This window comes from Channa argus, chromosome 10 (assembly GCF_033026475.1).
Source record: "Channa argus isolate prfri chromosome 10, Channa argus male v1.0, whole genome shotgun sequence".
Classification (NCBI taxonomy): domain Eukaryota; kingdom Metazoa; phylum Chordata; class Actinopteri; order Anabantiformes; family Channidae; genus Channa; species Channa argus.
Window position 1 is genome coordinate 17,174,681 of NC_090206.1, and position 13,192 is coordinate 17,187,872.

Below are 13,192 nucleotides of genomic sequence, written 5' to 3' on the forward strand. Positions count from 1 at the left end.
TGAATTAAGCTAATGTACAGAGCATAGTTAATGATGTGTTTGATCAAGTCATAATAATAATACCAGTCAAATAAAGTGCACGCATAGTTTAAGTGATTCATTTATTGTTAGCCTTGTTATGCTAATGCTCCTAAAAGTTTGAAATATTGTACACTTCTATAATGAATGTCATGGTTTCTGCTGTAAGCCCATCCTTCTCTCTGTTCTTCCACACATAACTTTTAACAAATTAGATTTTTGGGGGGTATTGACCTGATATCTGCCAAAGCAGGGTGGGGATTATGTATTTGTTATACTGAAAGCACTGCATTTCCAAGGGAAATGTTGTTTTTGTTGTAGCTTAATATTTACAAGACACCCCCCACTCACTGAGATGGATTGCATAATGCTGTCAATTATGTAAGTGAAGGAATACTATGACACTGACAACAATAGCGATAATGTGGCAGATACTGGAGTGGAACTGAGAACAAGTTCTAATTACCACACTATATCCCACTTTAATAATGGCCTGGAGGAACTATATGAAACACTCTGTTGTTGCATAGGAGATGGATTTTGGATCCCCTGCCTCTTCAAGATACCTAGGACACAGTATTATTCCGTGTGGAGTGAAATTGATACAGTTAGTTTCACCTTATTCTTTTTGAAAGTGATCTGTGTAAAGGTGCAAACTTCACGTTTAAGTCGGGGGGGGATTCTGGAATAACACTGATCCTGCGAGAAAATGACTGAAGCTGTTTTTTAAAGTCAAACGTGTAAAGGAGCACACAACTACACCTACACACAAACACTCTATACATCTCATTACCATATGATGGTATACATCTAATGAAAGATTAGGCTGCCTTACTGAGCATCAAAAAGATGAAGGGATAGACCATTACTTTCCTTTTGCCACTCTTAAATCCCTTACCTGGGCTCCTCAAAGCTGCTCTAGTGGCTAATTACTCTCTCCCATGCTCTGTGTGCTCTCTTTAGCCTGTGACTAATGATAATCTATTTGCATCAATAATTCTTTAACTTCAGAGTGACCTCAGTGACACTTTGATCTGTTGGCAACGTTTTACTGATGACTTTAAATAAATAACGCAACAGTTCGCCTTTTCTTTTTTCTCCCGTTGCCTCCATGCTGTAAGAGTGCTTCCCTATCTCTCGTGCACTTTAGGGTCAATGCCACACCAAATCACATTTGTCCCCACCATTAACGTCAGAGCGTTAAAGCAACATATCATCACTATGTGGAGCTACGTCTAAGTGTAATTGAAAAGGCCCAAGGGGAATTCCTGGATTGTGTGTGGGGCCCTCTAACCCCCGCCACCCTACATCCATCATTGTAGAGTTAGGCCCTGGGGTGTTCTTGTAATGCTGAAGGTTAACAGAGCGATCGCCATGAGTCCTTACTTACAGCTTTTTTAACTGTGGGCCCTTGGGCTCCCAGTATTGATATGAACAGTAGATATCGACTGAAAACTATATACAGCATCCCGTCAAGTAAGTTTATTTGACGGCCACCTACCAAGGAGAGCAAGCTTGACCACGTCAACACATCCATGTTCAGCAAATGGATGGACTTCAATGAGGATGTGATCAGAAAGAGAATCCTTCCTTCAGATGTTGAGTTCACAGGCTTGATTACACAGCCGTGCAATGCATACTGCAACAGATAAAATTAAACACTCGCGATTACTCACTGCTTTGAAACACCCTGGATCACGATCAATGTGATCCTGTTTTTTTTTTTAAGTTCAACCTCAAACGACGGAGATTTGAGAAATCATTCAAAAAGTATTTAAATGTGGTATCTCACAACGGAACTGAATTGTTGCTAATGAAATGTGATAGTTATGAGAGACGGCAAAGACAACAGGCACTTACGGTCTTTTTGCACTGTTTTTGTAAAATCTAAGGCATGCTCTTTAGGCATTATGATCAAAGCCTCAAAATTTTCTAACAAACACTTCAAATACATTCTGCAAAATGTGAGTCATTAAGCAGAAGCTGAAAAATGTATCTGATAATTTCTCAAAGATCATATACTTTTGAGTTGTTAAGAAGCACAGATGAAGATAAAGGCATCAATTCATGTTCCAATGTGCAGATTTAAGCATATTCATCTGGCTGTTCACATACATGAAAGCTACCAGCCGCCCTTGTGAGCAAGTGGAGGACATTAAGGCTCAGCCTGGTTGATCTCTGATGACAAGGGTCTGGAGGAGGGATTAGAAGCAAGGGGACCAAAGTTATGGTCATTCCCTTAAAAGGATGGCATCGCATCTCATAGGCCTGGAGCTTGCAGGAGTTGAAAGATCTTCAAAGGTCTTCTCACCCCACCCAACCTACTTTAACTCCCAAAAAACCTTGGAAGTATGAATTTTGAAAGATGTGGATTTAAAATATTTATTTATTTGGCATTGCAATGCGCAACAACATGAAGTGCAGGCAATATTTAAAAGTGTTTGCCTTAAGTTTGTTGTTTATTCTGTGTATGAGATAATCATTGTCAGTCATATGGTTACCTCCTGAGCTTACCTAAGTCTTATAGGAGACAAGATATCTCAGAAACTAGCTCATCAGAAACTGTCAAAATCTCTGTTATGTAAGGCATGGATAATAAATGAAAAAAGGAAAAAAGACATCTTTTTAAGAACCATCCACAAGGGCAAATTGCAATTCATCAAAAGACAAATATGCATTAGATATGAGGATAGGCGGGGCCCTTTCCTCTATCCCGCTGCATATCAGCTGCTAAGCCATACTCAGTTTTTGGTGAATTCTGCAACAATGGTAGGAGAGCTGAATGTTCGAGAGGCTTGGGCTTAAGTTGACAGTGGAGCGACCGTTGGGAAGAGTGAATAGGGGCCTAGTTTAATAAGCCCTGATATAGACTGGACTACACAGGGGGCTGGCACCGCTGAACCCCGAAAAACCACAGCGCAGATGAGGATGGGAAAGAAATCCGAAGGATCAAGTCTGGTTAAATTATAAGACCACAGCAATAGTTCTTTCTAATTTGCCATTTTGTGGTTTATAAACACTAAACACGTGCGTATAATTGTAATGATTGCATTGTCTAACATAAGAGCCCTGCTTCTGGTGGTGTTTTTTAAAAGCACATTGTCAAGTTGTTAAATTGAAACAGGCTTAGACATGAAACAATTACCTTATTAATATTATCAAAGAGGAACAAGTGACACAAGCTCCATATTCATTTCACTCCACTATTTCATATTGTTGACAGATGTATTAAATGTTGTTCAGTCTTTTATTTTAATTACAATTGTTACAATTGCTCTAATTATGCATTGTTAGCATCACTGATGCCTGGATGCCAAACCCTTAAGCAGTATACCAATTTTTAACTGTAAAAAGAATGTGAAAAAAGAAATGAAGCAGCATCCAGTTTACCATGTTGCAATTTTCCACAGAGAGAGGGCAGTACACAGAAAAGAGCAAATATATGAGTCAAGCTCTATGCATTTTTGGGCGAGAATCTGGTGGAGGACACCTACTTACCATGGAACCACACTGGCTGAGATTAGGGGGCCATCATGAAGGAACCATAGAGGGTGAAGATAGCCAGGAGCTGCAGGGATAGAGATAGATAAGACAGAGGAACAAGAGAACATGGCAAAAAAAAAAAAGGGGGGGGGGGGTCGGGGGAGCACAGAGGGGTGGATGAAAAGAAAGCAAGTTGGGGAGCAACAGCAGCACTGGCCTGACCTGGGGAGGATGGGGAAAAAGCCAGAGATCCAATTAAAATCACACTTGGTCAGTCATAGTCAATGCTGACACAGCCTCTTCCACACAAGCCTGGTACTTAAACCTTACTTGGGAGAGTATGGGAGCCACACAGTATAAGTTACGCAAGATGTCATGCATGGTTATGATGATGCACAAAACCAAAGACCTGGTGTGACAAAGCAGCCCACCCCCCTGGTACACAGCTGGAGCTCAACCCAAGCATGGCATAACAGTGACCTCGGGGTACAAGTGGCAATTCAATGGATCGCAAGGGGAAATGAATTTATTTACATTAAATTGATGTATGCCCTGTCCAAAATGGCGCCTGCGCTTGTTGCTGGGCAGAGAGTGCAAGAGTAAAGATGGCGGAGGACAAGTGGCAAACTGGGAAGCAGAGGTCTAATCAGTTGTGATTTCTGGGAGGAAGGGCGTGGCAGGGTTCAATGATTATGGAATATTACCACAGCAGGGTCAGAATACAGAATAAAAAGGTCACATTTCGTAATCAGAGAAATTCACTGTTTATATTACTGTATGCCTTTATACATGTCCTAACACTGCGACCAGAAATACATAGGATTATTTGTGCTAAAAATATTTGATTAGTGTGTTTGTAGACATACAATAGAATAAAGGTAGAATGTGGCAGTGTATGCAATATTCCTGAGATGGCTTTAAAAAATGTGTTTTTACAGTGAAACCTAAAGCATTTGATGCAAGCTATTGATGAGGTTGCAATACAAGATAAGGTGATTTCATAAATTTCATTGCATCGTTAAAGTACGCTGATCAAAGAAAGCAACACTTTCACAGTTAAAATATTCAAACACCAACAACTGAAGATCTGTCTTAGACCATATCATGCTACTTACCACAAAATGTTAAACAAAATTATCTTCATCAACCTTGATCAACCTGAAACCGACTCATTAGCAAAAACAGATTGCAGATTCTTTTGAGAAAGGAAAAGGGAAAAAAATTAACTGCTGTTAAATTGAAAAGAGATTTGCAAACTCTATCATATAACATATCTGTCTCTCCCTACAGATGTATCCCCATGAGTGCCATGTGCATCATAGACTTTTAACCAGCACACAGAATGTGTACACAAGTTCAACACAGCTTTGCAACATCTTGAGAAAACCTATGCTGAAAGCACATAAAATGTAGACACTTACTTAGACAAAGGATTAAAACAGCGTTGCATATTTGTTTAGAATCCAATGTTGCAATAAAAAAAGCCTTACAAATAGTATCCAAATAACTGGGCTACAGCCTCTGACGTTTTAAAGAATGTAAAGTGTATTAATATGATCAACAATGGAAGAAAAACATAATTTAACTTGAATAAAGAGCATCCTTATAACACCTCGGATGGTGCCAGCTCATAGGCATACATTTCAAACAAATGTAAAATGTGTGACCTTTTTGGTTTTCTTTGGTTTTTGAAATGTGCAAAAGCAAATTGGTGCATTAAATTGAACTTATTACTCAGATGTACAAAATGCTGATATCCATAGATACAGTTACAGAGTAGAAGGCTTTGCTATTGGCAATGGAGAAAAGTTATTATTATTATTATTATTATTATTATTAAATTAATAAGTTAGCTTATTCACTAGAACTGTGACCCATCCTACCTCCATAATAATCAAGTTGTTGCAGTACTTTCTTGGGTGGGACATGGACAAATACTCATGATATTCATTTTATATCATCTTTAGATATACACCACTAAATGTCCTTTTGACTGCACAATAACCACTTCATTTCTCAGCACTCATTCTTTTTAAGTAGTTAATGTTGCTACAGGGAGGTGTGAATTTTGACACAGGAAACACGCGATAAACTAAAACTGAACTGTATAACAAGAATAACTCACTATAGATGAGTTTTGTCTCAGGATTAATAGTGAAACTAAGTTTAAGCTCTCCTGAGAAAAAGGGGCTTCAAAAAGAAAATGTTTTCATCTTAAATAATGAGGTGTTTGTTTAAATGTACATTCCAGAAGGTACCAAAACAAAGAAATGATTAACAAATATGTCTGCAAATCTTTAGGCAAATATTTCACTATTAGAAGTGCATGAGTTCATAAAAGGAAAAGTTGTTTATATTCTTTTAGCTTTTCCCTCAGTGATTTCAACTTTTATCAACAGCCAAATAAAACAGAACACATATCAATTCTCTCTTAGTGCTGTTGTGATTTTTGAACAGTGAAATCTGGAAAAGGCACAAATTCAGATTCAGAATGAGGATGTTAAAATTCTTTGAATGGAGCAAACACACATTTTCTGGTATTAAAAAACTAAATTATTAGTATTTGGAAAATACAACACTTTAAGGATACTTTGGTTGTATCTGGGTTACCTTCAAGCTTTACCTCTAAGCTAAGTGATTTAGGATGTGTTTGTGTATGAGTGGGTGAGTGAAACAATAAGTGACAGAACCTCAGATACAACTCATATTAAAATATAATAAAAAACGATTACGCTGTGAAAAAAACCGATGGCTGTGAGCTTTTGGCAAATGCACCTGCATCCCAAAGTAAAATACACGCATTGATTGAAGCAGTTAAGAAAACTAAAAAACCTTAAGCAACATATTTTAGTTATTTGCACTTTGCTACATAATCTCCTTACCTTAATGAAATGAGTTCAATGTGCGTAAAGAACTGGCCAAATACAAACAGGAAATAGCTTTTGTGCGTAAAAAAAAAACTCGCATTGGTAGGAGGTGCATTCGTTTGCGCAAAAAATGCAAACCTGCAAATATGGCCTGAACTACTGGAAATCATAAAAATTAAAGGGGAAAAAAGTTCACGATGGAAATGCATTGATAAGGTTTAACCACACAAGCCTGATCAAAGAGAATATAGACACTTTAATAAAATATAGAATACATAATTAATTATACAGTATGCTTATGTACAGTTGAATGATATGCTAATTAAACGCTTTTAATAGTATCACGAACACTGGTTTATGCTCACAATGGTCTTACTTTGCACAGAAATGTGAAATATACATATTATACAAACAAGAGTACGAATGTGTAATGAAAGTGGAACTTAATCAAAGGGAGAAAAAAACCTACTGAGCCTGGCAGTATTTTAATTACTGAAAAACCTGCTTCAGGCCCATCACGCAGGCTTAAGGTCTCCCATTTCAACTTGAAAAGGATCTTTAAGATATGTATTTCTTCTCGAGACATACGCGAGAACATGAATAACGTTTCTATACGTCCAGACATACATTACATCTAGTTTACATTCAACAAAAGACCCATGCACTTAGGGCTACATTCAGAAATCCTTTTTCCTTTTCCTTTCCAGTAACAGCCTGTAAGTTCAGAAGAGTCAACACGCAGATTTCCTTAAAATCCTTTGTCATTTTTTTTTTGTCACTTAAGATATACATCTTTATTAATAACGCAACACAGCAAACAAATAGGCATACGCTTTGTAGAAATTCCAATGACCAAATGTGAGGAGGTGTAGCTACAAGCCAAACCCAAGCAAAAAGGCCTCACAACAACAACGGCTCGTCACGTTTCAGAAAGACTTTCAATAGGATGACTCGAGGTGTGTCACAAAATATTGGATACAACATTCACAAAAGTACAAAGTGTAACAGAGATACAGCTGTACGTGTTGAGCAGTAACACACACACACACACACACAAATACAGACCCCAAACTTAGAGAGACGGGATGTTATTACACTGTTTTGGTGGGAAAGAGTCCACGCCGCTGTGGCATGTGTACCATCCATTGACAATACTTTTCTGAAAGGGTGAAGTGGAAGGAAAAGTCCTTGAGCTCTGGGCGAAAGTGTGACCTGTTTGGCTGCAGGGGTACTGGGAGGACTGGGACCTGTAGCTGCCTCTTTGAAGCAACAAAGGGTCCAAGAGGGGCTGTGACCTGTGTGTGGGGTAGTCCAAACTGCTGTCAAACGTGTGATGGAAACGTGATCTCAGGGTCGACTCGTCTCGACTCTCTGGGGACATGGGGACATCTTGAGTGGAGTTGGGGTGGTGAGGCGGACTGATCTGGTCTCCGTCCGGGACTCTGGTTGACCTGGCCTCCGCCATGTGACCCCCGTCACCGGGACGCGCGTCGCCGCTTTTGGCGACGTGGGCCTTGTTGCAGTGTAGCTTCATGTGCTTTCGCAGGGAGCTCGGGTGGGTGTAACACTTGTCGCAGCCCCTGACCTTGCACATGTAGGGCTTATCATTGGAGTGCACGTGAGAATGCTTCTTTCGGTCGCTGCTGTTCGCAAACCTCCGGTTGCAGCCCTCGAACTCACATTTAAAAGGTTTTTCACCTAAACGTGCAAAAAGAGAAATGACGGCGAGTTACGAATATGCTTACAGGCCCGCGCATGCTCTCCCCTGACAAATATCTTACAGGTGTAGCCCAAAGTCAAATGAGCGCACACCATAAAGTGGCACATACCAAAAATACACATCCAGCCTTCACTCAGTACTGTGAAATGACTGTCTGGTCGTCAGGTTCAGTCACTGGCTCTGAAAACACAGAGCCGTGTTCCAGGCTATGCACCCTCAAAATTCTTTAGAAAGCCACATTTTTATTCTAAACACTTCCTAGTGTGCGAAACGTTATAAGCAATTATTAAGTTACTGAGTCCAAACTTGTTGCTGAAACTTTGCTGCTGTCCTGATCGCAACAAGTGAGGCAGTTTGCGGACTCACTAACAAGGCTGAAGTGGAACATGCATTTAGACTGGATTGAACCTGCAACCCCAAACGCAAAGATGTGTCTAAATTGAGTTATCTTGCATAGAATGAATTATAGCTATCAAGATGCTAATTGATCTTCAAGCTCAAAATTGCCTACAGCTGCACGCTTCTGTTCCTGCTGTACACACTGAAGTAGCGAGCAGTCAGTAAGAGCTGGGCTCATAAATAAAATCTAATAGTTTCCATTAAGTGTGACTTTCGGACGAATAAGAAAAACTATATTTTCTCACATCTGAGGTCTAAATAACACAGTACGCATGTGCAGTTGTGGAACAGATGCCATTAATGGCCTTTCTCTCTCTATTCTGTTTTGCTTTCATTAGTAAAACAATTTAGACCACAAGTAAAAAGAGCGGCTAACACATTTATTTTCACCATCTCTTGTTCTCTAAGGGCGTTTTACTTCATTGTTTAATTATATTTTCAATTTTAAAAACCTATGTTTCAGTATAATTACATCTTGTGAGGGCTTTTTTCTACTACAATCCCTGACGTCTATGTGGAAATAAGAATAAAATAAAAGCCTTTTTTTAAGGAAGTTGTTACTCTGTGCTCACATCAGGGGCGTATAATTAAAGGCCCAAAGAAAGGCATCCTTTTAAAATGAAATGCATTTTATGACATGATGTCACAGTGCTTCGTGACAGGTAACAGGCCTATCAAAGTGATGGAAATTAAACCAGAATAGGCTCATAAATAAATGATCTTTTGGAAATGTGACTCATTGTGTTTATGCTGATAATTATTTCCTTCTGCTGACTGAGGTCATCCTTTTACCCAGGTTTTTATTTCCTACTACATCACTGTGTGATATGCTCTGCTAGTGTTACTGAGCACAGGAGATGAGTCCCTGGGAGGCAGAGACAGCGTAACGGCTACGTCACAACTCTCCGGTGTCCCGGCATTTATTTAATAATTTCACTGAATGAAGTGGGAGAGGCACCAAACCACTAGGCCTGCAGACTACACTCCTCTGTATCTGGCTTACTACTACTCAAACGTGGTTCCTGCATGAAGCCTACACATGTTTTTCTCCTGCAAAATCAGTCAATAAGACATACGGCAAGAAGCAGCAGAGGAGCTTGGCAAAACAGCACTTGTCATTCAGTTACAGTGAAAGCCTGTATAATATCACCACATAAAAACAAACAACAACCACCACCACCACCACCACCACAACAACAATAATAATAATAATAATTATTATTATTGTTATTATAATAACAATAATAATAATGCTAGAATTTGTAAACTTTAATAAAGAAATTATCACACAACATTGCTGAATTATAAATAATGATAATAATTAAAGGAGTTCGTGAATTTGTAAATACTGATCTTTTTAAAAATGTATTTAAAACGTCACATAATCTATTATTATTGTTATTATTATTATTGTTATTTATTATTATTATTATTATTATTATTATTATTATTATTATTATTATTATTATTATTATTATAGATTATTAACTAACCTGTGTGAGTCCTTTTGTGGATCTTTAGATTTTCTGATCTTGCAAAAACTTTCTCACAGCCGTGAAAGGGGCAGGGAAAGGGCTTTTCCCCTGTGTGGACCCTGACGTGGTTCACCAGCTTGTATTTGGCTTTGAAAGGCTTCCTGTCCCTGGCACAATTCTCCCAGTGACACACATATTCAGAGTGCTCAGGTCCTCCGACATGCTCCACTGTCACATGGGTGACAAGTTCATACATGGTCCCGAAGGATCTGGAGCAAGGCAGCTTCCCAGCCCCCTCTTGGCCGTCACTCCATTTGCACACCAGCTCATGCTTCACTGTTTGTTTAGAGCACCTGAGGAAAGCGTCGCCTCCTCCACGCTGAATTGCCATGTTCAGGGGCTTGTACAGACCCAGGAATTGTGTGACCAGTTGCTGGTTTCCTTTGGGGCTGATAGTTTGGCCATAAGGGTGAGTCCGGGTGAGGAGGTCGCCAGGTAGACCCAGCATCATCTGGCTGCCCAAATCTCGAGATGCGTCGGTGGAGGCGTGGGCCTGCTCCTGATAACTTGTGAAAAAAGCATGGCTTCTGTTGTCTCTGCAGCCACCAAAGTCGCGATACCTTCCAATCCCGCCATGTTGGGCAGCTCTTGATGCCAGTTGATCAGTGACGGGTGGCATGCCGGCTCCAGAAAGATTGGCTCCAATGATAATGCCCCTAGGGCTGTGCTCTAACCGGTGGCTGGGGTATCCAGAGTCTGAAAAATTGGGAACCGAATGGTCAACATATGCACTGGACCTCGTCTCGGGGTAGTCTCGCAAATTGTGCGAGGGGCAGAGTTTTAAGGAACTGCCAGTGGGGTGTCCCATGTGCTCTCCTGCCAAAGGTGGCAGCACCACGCTGGGCTCAGTATTGCTCTCCCCGGGGTTGACGCAAGAGAGAGGGCAGCCACTAAACCTCGAAAGGCTTGTCATGTTTTGTTGTGAGTTTGGCTATGAGTTTGCAAAATCAACCAATTCAGCACTCAGGATACACCTAGAAATTCTGTTTCCATTTTCCTTGTTGTATATCATCTGCATGTGAAATTCTTGGCCGTGAACTTCGCAGAAGTAGGAACCAGACTCAATTTCGATAAAGTTGGTGTGAGTCCCATGCCGTTCACTTTGCCCTCTTGATTTGTGGCAATAACCGTGGTAGTAAAAATGCTTCGAAACAGGCCATGGTGCAATATAAAAGCACAGCAGGCAAACCTGCTTTTAAAAAGGGAGCTTTGGGATTGGTTGGAATGCGCTTTGATTGACAGGCGCTGGGTTTGTTTTAAAAGGGACACGCAGGCGTTCACTGCACGACTCCGTTTTCAAATATCGCAGAGAAAATGCTTTGAAATGTGCCGCAATACTCCTAAATATTGCTGCCTTTTTAACTCCAGGCGCCTCCTTATAAGACCCCTTCTCTAAATCTCTGCATATGAAAAATGTACAGGTTAACGTGCAAAACTCATCATCTGATAAAAGTCAAGTGATTAAATGCAGACATAAGCAAAGCAACAGAATCACAGCCTGTCTACCTCTTTTCATTTGTCTGGAAATCTTGTCCTGCTTGAGCAATAGAGAGACGGGACTTTGCCTGTTCAGATAATTTATTGTAAAGACTTCTGATTATGATCGTCGTTAAAAATAGGTAAAGTTTCACTAAACTAGATTTCACAATGGAATTGATGGAATAATTTTTAGATAAGTAGTATTTAATGTGTGTGTCCACTTTGTTTGACCACAAAGTATAAAGCGGATAATAGCCTATAGATTACAAGGGTCTCATGAGAATATCAGCATTCACTTTTAATTTGTAGTATTTCATTTTCATGAGACTCCCTTATTAACCTGTTGGGCTCAAGTTAAGACGGATAAAACTTTGATAAATCAACAAGTAGCCTTACGCGCCGCGCCACCAAAGAGTTATTTTACTGGAAAGAAATTTCAAACATTTTCCAGAAGTATCATTAAAGAGCACTACAGAACACAATGTACTATTTCATCTTTGAGTCCAATGTGAAACTTTTATAGACATAAACATGCTCTCATAAAGCTTAAATAAATTATTAATCATCAAAAGTACACCGTGCGTCTTGCAGAAAAACACAGATATAAAATTAGTTACGTTCAAATAGAAACTCTGAAACACCACAAACAGCAGCAGATGGGCTGCACTGTTCCTTGGAAACTCAGATAAACTTTTGGGGTGCTGTGAGGACAGCAGCTCCAAGCTCTCCACGCTGCTCTACTGCAGCACAGATTTCTGCACGTCTCCTCGCTTTGACGTGGCTCTGATTCAATCGACGTACTTTCTTCTACCTAAAATCACCTTAGTCAAATTCTTTTATCTGTTGCTTTTATTTAAATCTACAAAACGTTGCCCTGGGCTCCAGACTGCAGCTTATAGGTTTAATGTGAAACCTTCCTTATTTCCAAAAACGGTATGCAGCAAAAATTTCCAAATTTTCTTTAAAAAAGAAAGACCTTTTCTTTAAAAAAAAAAAAAAAAAAAACTTTTCCAGATTGTTATGCTGACGTCACCTGCAGAGGATCCTAGGCAGAGACAAAGAAAGGGGCCCACTTGACATTAAGTGCCGCAAAATAGTAAACAGACCCAGAACTGGCCTAATTCCGTCATGATTGTAATGGACGCTGATGTTTGTCAACCTTTAACCCGATGCATTTCCGAAAATGATTGAGGGTTGAAGGCAAATAAACCGAAAGTTTCCAATCTGTCATTCAGAAAGCATAAAGGTCTGACAAGACCCGCTCCCCAACTGATTCCAGGACCTCCTCTGCAGCAAAAAGGCAAAACACGAAAAGGGACTCTCTAGATGAACTGCACTTTTGCTACTGAATATGAGCAAAGCCTGAGTGAAGTGTGGGCCTATCTGATAAGTACAGTTTATGCTGTAAAATTCTGTACTATATTATAAGAGGGCTAAAATTATTAAAATAATAAAGGAGCTAATGTGTGTAAATGTCCCTTAATGTGGTCATAACCTAATATGAGTTTAGCCTAATAAGCAGTTTTCCATAAATTACAACTTTATTAACTTCTCTGCCTTGCAGTAAGTAGTTCTGTATTAAAAACATAATCAACTAAATGAGTGTCCATATTTAACTAGTAAATGTATATGTTTAAAATGCATACACTCTGTTAGTTGATTATAATATTATTTGACCCATTTACTGTATT

The 13,192-nt window shown here is 39.6% G+C and overlaps 1 protein-coding gene and 1 long non-coding RNA gene across 4 annotated transcripts in view; both read right to left on the reverse strand.

Annotated features, from left to right (window-relative positions):
• The window catches only part of LOC137134179 (uncharacterized), a 35,191-nt gene that overhangs the window by 17,050 nt on the left and 4,949 nt on the right, over window positions 1-13,192 (reverse strand). For all 3 annotated transcript variants that reach the window (XR_010915394.1, XR_010915393.1, XR_010915392.1), the window contains exons 2-3: window positions 3,517-3,586; window positions 1,520-1,657 (exon numbers count right to left, since the gene is read on the reverse strand). This is a non-coding gene — a long non-coding RNA (uncharacterized lncRNA). The remainder of the gene's footprint in view (window positions 1-1,519; window positions 1,658-3,516; window positions 3,587-13,192) is intronic.
• zic6 (zic family member 6) lies at window positions 6,598-12,461 on the reverse strand. The gene is made up of 2 exons (XM_067518738.1): window positions 9,981-12,461; window positions 6,598-8,066 (listed from the first exon to the last, which is right to left on the reverse strand). Exons 1-2 carry the CDS (start codon window positions 10,933-10,935, stop codon window positions 7,441-7,443), a joined length of 1,581 nt encoding a protein of 526 aa, XP_067374839.1. The 5' UTR covers window positions 10,936-12,461; the 3' UTR covers window positions 6,598-7,440.

Coding starts and splice junctions, on each gene's coding strand:
- zic6 (XM_067518738.1), bottom strand. CDS start 10,935: ATGACAAGCCTTTCGAGGTTTAGTGGCTGCCCTCTCTCTTGCGTCAAC. Junction 8,067..9,980: donor CCACAAAAGGACTCACACAG/GTTAGTTAATAA, acceptor TTGCACGTTTAG/GTGAAAAACCTTTTAAATGT.